Consider the following 9,034-nt stretch of genomic DNA (forward strand, 5'->3'; position numbering starts at 1 on the left):
TTCGTTCTTGGCAGTTCATGAAGCTTGTAGGCTTCAATATATGCCCCTGCATAATAAATAATCTCTATCTCTGGTTTTAAAATTTGAATAACCACTCTTCTCCTTGACGGATGTCTATCGCTTTGGGATTGATTGTTTATTTTGCTTCATAATTTTTTTTTTTTTTAATATGTAAATTAGAGAAAGAGAATTTTTCACTACGGCAATGGAATTCCTAGGATTTATTTTTTCAAGAATCAGTTTTAATGCATAGTAAATATTGGAAAAGTATTATGAAACGGGTGATTTAGATAACAAATAAATAAATAAAAAAATTGTATGTATTTTAAATACAAGAATAATATAGAAATAAATGAAGACATTATTAAATCATTTTCTCCAAAGAATAGAATACCATGAATTTTTAAGGAATTAAATTTTCCTGGCAAAAGCAACAAGAACAATAATGAAAGCGGGATTTACCAAAAAAAAAATAATAATGAAAGCGGGTGTTCCAGTTATGGATAATAATAATAATAATAATACTCCAAGAGAGCTCAAAGGAACTGTTTTCCACTTGACCCTTATTTCCTCTTAAAAAAATTAAATAAAAAAATGGGTAAAAGGGTCGCAGACTAGTGACTGTATATTCTATTATTAACTAAAAACCTTGCCGCTGATCTTATATGCATATCCCTCCACCCATTTCTTAGCCTAATTCTCAAACCATATGAATTGTATAATACACTTTTATTTTTTTGGTGCTTTAAGATTGTATGACACACCTTTTGAAGCTTTTTACTAGTATTAGTATATATATATATATATATATACACAACCTTTTAGATTATAAACGATTCAACCAAAACCAACTTATCACCAAATTTTCTTTCCTCAAACAGGCCAGAGGCCACCCTCCAAAGCCCACCACTTTTGCCTTGTTAGGCATCCCATATGCAAAGAACTTAGCAAAACTACCAATATTGTAAGATTTACTGCTTTATATCTATTAGCTCATAGAAAACAAGTTAATGCACAACCAAAATGTTAATCTACATACTCTTTGGATAACACAAAAGGGTATGTTAACATCTCTGTGGGCCTCATGCCAAACAGCTCTTTCGGTAAATTGCATCCCTTTAAGCTCAACTATTATGATCAACTTCAAGATAGAAAAGGTTGATGCTCTTCAGAAACTAGAGGCATGAATTCTTTTCATCAAGCAAAGTAGGATAGCTCTTACCTGCGGGGTGACCATAAGTGGAATATACTGAAGACGAAATATCAACCTTTCAAATTTCCCAGTGCACAAATGCACAAGTCTGACGAAATTCCTCCAAATATCTCCAAATTGTCTTTGGTTAGGAACAGGAATCTTTAATCTTCCTAAATCGAAAAAAAAAAAGAGAAAACATTTAGCGAAAATGTGGAAGAAGTAACAAGGAATGATAAAATAAAAATGGCATTGAAGCCTCAGAAATTACTTCATGGTTCAATGTCTGGCATTCCCAAAAGGAAGGAACTTGAATTATCAGAACCAAGTAGTGGCAAGTACTCTGATCCTCTGACACGAACACTGAAGCAAGCTACAAAGACAAAGCCATGTTCAATGAAAGATATCCAAAGTAGGATTGACAATTATTTATCATATTTCAGACAAAAAGTCAGAATCACACACCTGAAATAACAGCATGAGAATAAAACATCAATAAGAAAATTAGCTGTAAAGTCCACCAATACATCTAAAATATGTAGTTTCCTAAAATTAAGTTCCAAGGAGACCATTTATATTCCCAAGCCTCTAAAAGTATATAAAAATAATTGTATTATATTTATTGCTCAACACTAAATATTTGCTTGCAAATATATAACAACGGACTTGATAACAAAAATTCCATTTCTTTTGACTTATATGGGAAATTGATGATAATACATAATCTCGCTAAATTTGCATATGCAGCATAACCTTTAATCATTTTGCTTTAATCTAAGGAATTTTAGAAAGATATGTTAGAAAGATGGCATTGATCAACTTGAAACAATGATGTTGATCACAACTATTTGGAGACAAACATGCAAAGACCACAATATTTTCATTAAATCAAAATCCCTAATTATATACACACATCTATATTCATAAATGCCAAGAAGCAATGACATGAATTCACAAGGCTTGAAAAATACTAGAGTCGTCATATAGCCCCAAACATAGCCCTTTTCCATGAGTCCAAACCTATTACAGACCAATTTTGAAATCATTCACAAACTAACAAACTTTAAGATTTCGACTGTCTTATCACTTTAAGTAGTTTTCTTCATTATTCTCTTCCAATCTATTTGTCATGTTTAAACCATGATTCACCACAAATAAAAATAGTTATGCTCACAAAAATTACCATTCTCTATCTTTATTACGCTTTGAAGCATTGTATCCATCTTTGTCTTCATATCAAAACTCTCATCCATTTTTGGGGCTAGAAGCAATAGCTCCCTGTAGATATCACGTACAAACTTGCATATCTTCTCAGCATACTCAAGTTCACCATCTGAAATTCGACCAATTGCCAACCTCATAAGCTCTCCAGTCAAATCAGCAAGCTGTGCAAGAACACTTTTTCCTCAGAAAATATATCCATTTGGTTTGTGTGTTTTCGAGGTATACTATGCATATAAAACATATGTAAACATGTATATGTTTTCTGTAGGTATGCACAGTTTGTTCACTTCAGAGTCAAATCTGCAAGTTATAAACAAAAACACCAAGCAACTCCCAGGAATGTTAATGTCTGTGAAAGCACTTTTGCTTATTCGTGCATGTACAACTGCTATCATGCGCTTGAATCTTAGAACTCTATTTTTCTGGTTCTGTTTAAAAGTGCAATGCAAGGCCAACATCTGAGTCAATACGCAAGGGGAAGAACTCATGTTTATTAGCGCATGCGATGCCGGAGCAGGAAATAGAAAGAGAAGAAAATGAGATTGAGAAAAGAAAGACACAAGAGAGGGAGAAATGGAAAGAAAACCAGAGGCAGAAAACCTGTTTGATGTTATATACGAATCAAGTTGTCTTCCTTGATGCAATTATTAGGATCACTTATATTATAGTCAGTTCCAAACCACTATGGAAGCTAAATGAATCTTTCAACTGTTTGTAAATAGAATCCACATATTATGAATAGTAAACCTAAACTCCAAATTGACTGCTTAGATTATGACACAGGAGTGGCGCTTTTAACTTCATTATATTATAATGACTCTTACCTTTTCCAGGTGTAGATTTACCATCAAACTATTTATGTCCACTCAGACAAACTTTAGCACTAGTGCAATTTAGAATTGAGTAAATTACCCCCAAGAGATAATCAAGGACGTTAATTTGCAAAGGTTCGAGGGATGGATCACTTAGAGGCAACAAAGTAGAATTTATCTCCTCAAGATGCAAAAGAGTCCCAGTTCGGCAGAATTTATAGAATGTTGCAGCTTCTACATATTCTTGTACCTGAAAAGAACAAGGAATACCTAAGTCAACTAAGCAGCAAGCCAGCAATACATTAACCAAAAGAACAAATGACGAGAAGAGGTCACCCCAGGTGAGTATGCTCGTCTTAGCTTCCAAAAATCACTCCCTTGAAGTTCTTTTACCAGCCGAGATATATACTGATCTGTCACAGCCGCCAAATCCTTTTCTGCTTTTTCTAGAACTTCCTCTCTATTATCTTTAGAGATTCTAAATTTAAAAAAGAAAACCATTATCTTAGTGCATGCCAGCTAAATCATGAAGGCAATAGCTCATATAGATAAACTGATCACCTTTAAACTAAATCATTTGCTGCAATAGACTAGAAATGGCAAGGACAATGAAAATTCATAGCCAATAAAAAGAGTAAACTGGATTTGACAGATTATTCTGAAACATTTTCAAAGTTGGCAACTTATCAAGAAGGAAAATCTAAAAAAGAAAGCCCCCATTGCATTTACCAGAGAAGAGGCACAATGTAAGAATGTCAAAATAAATTATTTCTTTCTTTTGAATGCTGTTACCTGTGCACCTGAAATATGACCTTTTTGCTGTTAATGGTAATATCACGACTTGCTTTTACCACTCTTTCCCGTTTTTCATTCTGCACAAACATAAGTTGATGGATCAGTAACTAAAACAAGTTGCATTGATGTATGGAGAAGATACATAATCTGATACTGATATTTAGCTTATATTAAATACAAACAAATAAAATAAAACAACAAAAACAACTAATTTTACCATACTAGATGAGATCACTGATTCCCACCTCCATCTACAGTGTTTCAGTCAACATATTTCATATGGTGATTTCATAATCATCAAATCTAAGGTTGCATCTGTTGGCTACGTGTATTTCTAATACCTAGCTCAAGTAATCCACTTAGAAGTCCTAAATGTGTGTTAAATCTCTATGTCCAACTTTTCTTTCACACTATATTTGGAGTCTAAAATCAACCAAGGAAAGGAGAAGAGAAGAAAATGTTCAATCTTTACATGCTTTCATGAAAATATGATCATGTCAATATAAAATTTATAAACCATGAATATTCTGTCCTCATCTTTATTTGATAAATTTCAGATAATGAGAACTCAAAATGCTTTATATTTCATTCCTTTTCCCTTGTAGATTCCAAAACCAAAGATAAGCTATAAAGAAATTCCTTTAATACTGAGAATCAGTTAATGGTCTCCATGTCTAGACAACCTCGTGGACAACAATGTCAATCAAGTATTCCAAGTAATTATCTTGCAAAGGCAGGCACAAGTGCACAACCCAGAAAAAAAAATCATCAAGTAAGTGCAACATAAGATTGTATAACTTCATACAAAGTCAAAACCCAATACCAAAATCATCGACCCACAATGACCCATCATCTAAATTTAGTGTTAAAAGCCTCTGGGACAATGTTAAATTTGTAATGCTCAAGTAACTATGAACTCTCTTACATATTCAGAAAACTCTCCAATTCAAAGCCAGTAATTATTTCTCTTTTTTATACTAGCAGCACTATAGAGAATAAACGGGATTAATTTCACACCCAGAAAAAAAAAAATGAAAAGAAAAAGAGAAAAGTAAAAAAGAGTGAAGGAAAAGAGATATATATATATATATATATATATACGAGGTGATTGAGGTAGTCAGTGTAGTTGGTAAAGGCTTCAGAAATGGAGGATTGGGTGGTCATTGTCCTCCTCACCCTCTTTGCTGTGCTTAGCTCCGTCCTCCCTGCAACTATTTGTAAAGAACAATAAAGGACTAATGAATGAAAGAAACAGAAAGCAGAGAGAGGAAGATAGAGAGAGAGAGGAGAGAGAGTTTACGGTGATGAAGGCGGTGGGGTTTTGACGCCATAAGAGAAATTCTCCAGATCGCACAGCTGTACAACATCTGCGTGTCCTTTCCTCTTAACACCTCAACAAACCACCTATTTTACACACCATCCAAAACTCCTCCCCTACCCCTACATTTTTATTTTTATTTTTTGGAATAAGTTAAAGAAAAGAAAAAAAAAAAACAGTCTTTTATATTAATAAAAAATTATTGTTAATAAAAATAATCTGACATAAGGAATTTTTTACAGCGGTACCCTTCAAACTTTTAAATGTCTCATTAATTACACTTTCAACTTAACATTTATCACACCTAGATTCTAAATTTACGAATTTTTTATTCCATTCAATTTTGGTTGTTAAGTGCAAGCACGTGGATGAAGTGGATTAGCGGTAAAGTATTTTTATTTGTATGTATAAAAATATATATTTAAATTATACGAAAGATAAAAAAAATAAATAATTTATATTTAGATAATTTATTAAAAAAAAATGCAAGCACGTGTTTCGTTGTAATGAGAAAATTTATGAAAAAGTAACTCACGTGCTGCCCTTTTATAAATTAGGAGAAAATGGCAAAATTCAAGGGTTTGTGCAGTTTGGCTGTTAAAAATTTGGTCAAAAATTTGACAAAATCCTAATAATCACATGGGAGAGATGATTTGCCAAAATCCTACAATAAAAAGGATATCATGGGCTAATTTAAATCCTCGAAGGAGGTTTATGTGATGTCAAAAGTATTCGATAAGTTTTGTACTCTATCTTTAATCTTCTCTCTCTTTCTCTCTCTCTCTCTCTCCATATATATATATATATATATACCATTGATCATCTAGTGAATGGATATATATTACTTTCCATGTTTTTTATTTTAATGTACATATTGATCAATATGTCAATGTTTTTTGGATTTAATTCTTTAAAATTAATATTAATCAATATAGTTATATTCATATTTACAAGCTTATTAATTTGTGTTCATATTGAAAAACCAGTAAAAATTTACAATTTTGAAATAGAATGAGATAGATGCATCTGGCGGTTGTAAGTATATAGCCTAATTAATGGGGGACAAAAGAGGCTTTCACTAAATCAATGTGTATTTTTAGAATTTGGACTAGAAAAAAATATATATACAAAGAGTATAGTTTGTTAACTTGTATTTTAATTTTTATTTGTATTTGCTATCAATTTTTGTACAATTAGATACATTTTATAAAATGAGGAGTTGTAAAATAAGAAGGATCACAATTTGAAATTTCTATACATTTTTTTTCATTTTTGCTTACCTTTTATGTTAATATATATCATCTTTTAGGCTACTTTTCTGTCATATGGCATTGACCACGAATGGGATTGTAAGAAGTAAAACAATATTAAAAAGTAGGCAAAACTTTAGATATTGAATTAATATTAACCAAACATATACTGCTAAATATTTGCTTGCTATTGAATCTCTAGTTTGTTATGTTTTCTGAATTTAAATTGTTTTAATAGTAGAATGGACGTGATTTATTTACTTAAATTGATCATTGAATATGTAATAAATCAAAAAAAATAAACCTGGCTTGTTAAGATGCATGCAACATTTGGAGAAAAACAATGCAAAAAATAAGACAAAGGATGTGGTTTGCTGTTATTGTTTGTTGTGTTTTGTTATTTATGTTGTTTGGCAAATGGAAGAAATAATAGTCATTATAGTAGGAACTTGACAAATAGTAATATAATTGATATGTTGGTAATCATTATGTAAAAAAAAATGTAAAAATTTTGCATATCATGAGATGATTTATTTTTGTTTATACCACTCATAAAATATAGATTTATTTATTTTAATTTTTTATTCCACTTACCTTTATATTACAATAAAAGAGACATTGTAATCAAAATAAAATTTAAAAATAAACATGTGTAATTATGTTATTTTGCATCTTAAATATAATAAACTTGTAAAATAAAATTAGATGTTAATGTATTTTCATTTAATAAAAATTTAAAGGAGGTATTATAAATAAACAAATGGAACCCACTTTTTTTCTTTTTTCTTTTAGGGTCAATAAATGGAAAAATGTCATAAATAACTAAGATTAACAATAATATAAAGAACGCAAAATAAAATATAGACCATAAAAGAGTAGATAAATGGTGGAGAGGATTCCATTTATCATTCTTTGATATTATGCCTCTATGTATAGGCAAATACAATAACAAAGGTTACAAAATAATAATAATAGTCATCGATTGTATAATATAAGTTACATAGTTACAAGGAATCATGTTATATAAATAAGAATGAATATGGGAGTTTCAAATATATTGTGTTGATGGGCATTCATATTCATGATACTCCCCTTTGCATATCCATCACACATAAAATATGTCCTCTTAAAACCTTGCTAGAAAATTCTAATGGACAAAACCATAGCTAAATGAAAGAGTACAATATTTATATATATGCCAATCTACTTCGTTAAAACCTTGTAAAAAAAATTCAGTGGGACAAAATCGTACTAAATTATCTTATTCAAACATTGTCAAAAAAATCCAATGGAACAAAACATTGATGAAGGAAAAAGAGTCAATCAATGTATTTATCTCTTTGATATCACTTATAATATCTTTGGATGCTAAATTACCTCATTAAAATCTTGTAGGGAAAATTCATTAGGAAAATCTTGTTGAAGGAAAAGAGTACAATTTACACATATAATAGACTAATGTAGCACTAATAACTCTTATCCATGATAAGATATCCATTAACAGTCTTATTAAAACCTTACCAGGAAAATTCAATAAGACAAAACGTTGATGAAGGAAAAAGAGTACAATATGTGTATTATTGCTATGCATGCTTATCCTGTGTCTACATAATTACAAATATCATCTACAATTTTTAAGTCAATATATTCCAAATAAATATTTGACAATCTTTCAATATTATCATTATATTCATTCAGTATTGTTAGAAACTTATATATCAGAAATATCCTATATGTAAATTTTCCTTTTAGGAAACTCTATCTTTTATAATAAAAACTCTAACATACTTCATGTGTGCTTTATATAATCTCATTTATAATTGTAAATTGTTCTTTAAAGACTTCTATCCACGTTTGAATATTTATAACTAATAAAATTTATTATTAGTAAATGAGACAATATAATATATTTTAAAAATTTATGCCATTATTACAATTTTGGCTTTCTCCTCCTGATAGCCGAAAAAACTATCTAATTAAACTCTTCTAGAGTTTCAATATGCTACTATCATACCAATAATAGCAAACACACTTAGGCAAATTGCTTTGTTAACATATCATATCATATCATCATTAGATTATTCATTTAGATGATTATAACTCATTTATCTAATTTATATAGCATTTCATTCAAATGTGTATATATCTCGAGGTTTTGCTTCGTGCAATAACACGATCTTTCAAGGATTATCAAATCTCAAAATTCAATATACAATATTTCATAGTATCATCTGCTCAAATATTTTCGAAATTATCAATCTTATAAAATATTGAAATATAATTAGATTTAATATACATCATTATATTTTTTGATTGGAAATTTTTTTAAGAGACTTGATGCCATAAATTAGGCTTTATATATAATAAACAAACTCAATCATTCGATATTCACTTTTTGGTATAATACTCAAGATTTTCAACAAATTAATACAATTTATCTTGA

At 30.0% G+C, this 9,034-nt stretch overlaps 1 protein-coding gene across 4 annotated transcripts; it reads right to left on the reverse strand.

Moving 5' to 3' along the window:
• Positions 1–960: 960 nt before the first annotated feature.
• LOC107404710 (uncharacterized) lies at positions 961–5,482 on the reverse strand. 4 transcript variants are annotated; one of them, XR_007237769.2, is made up of 9 exons: positions 5,324–5,481; positions 5,125–5,234; positions 4,021–4,100; positions 3,565–3,706; positions 3,329–3,478; positions 2,376–2,577; positions 1,464–1,565; positions 1,223–1,365; positions 961–1,141 (listed from the first exon to the last, which is right to left on the reverse strand). XR_007237769.2 is itself a non-coding variant. In XM_016011701.4 (8 exons), the coding sequence occupies exons 1-7, from the start codon at positions 5,388–5,390 to the stop codon at positions 1,465–1,467; spliced, it is 852 nt and encodes a 283-aa protein (XP_015867187.2). In that variant the 5' UTR covers positions 5,391–5,482; the 3' UTR covers positions 961–1,361; position 1,464. The 4 variants fall into 4 exon arrangements, 3 of the variants coding, with proteins under 3 accessions (XP_015867187.2, XP_015867186.2, XP_015867189.2); XM_016011701.4 differs by having other exon boundaries at positions 961–1,361; positions 5,324–5,482; XM_016011700.4 differs by having other exon boundaries at positions 961–1,365.
• Between the last annotated feature and the right edge of the window lie 3,552 nt (positions 5,483–9,034).

Source organism: Ziziphus jujuba, chromosome 12 (assembly GCF_031755915.1).
Source record: "Ziziphus jujuba cultivar Dongzao chromosome 12, ASM3175591v1".
Lineage (NCBI taxonomy): Eukaryota > Viridiplantae > Streptophyta > Magnoliopsida > Rosales > Rhamnaceae > Ziziphus > Ziziphus jujuba.

Excerpts from the sequence above, each read along its gene's own strand:
- LOC107404710 (XM_016011701.4), bottom strand. The coding sequence starts at position 5,390 with ATGTTGTACAGCTGTGCGATCTGGAGAATTTCTCTTATGGCGTCAAAA. Across the intron at positions 4,101-5,124 it reads CTGACTACCTCAATCACCTC|AATGAAAAACGGGAAAGAGT; the intron begins GTATATATATAT and ends ATGTTTGTGCAG. Across the intron at positions 2,578-3,328 it reads TCCTTGATTATCTCTTGGGG|CTTGCTGATTTGACTGGAGA; the intron begins GTAATTTACTCA and ends GTTCTTGCACAG.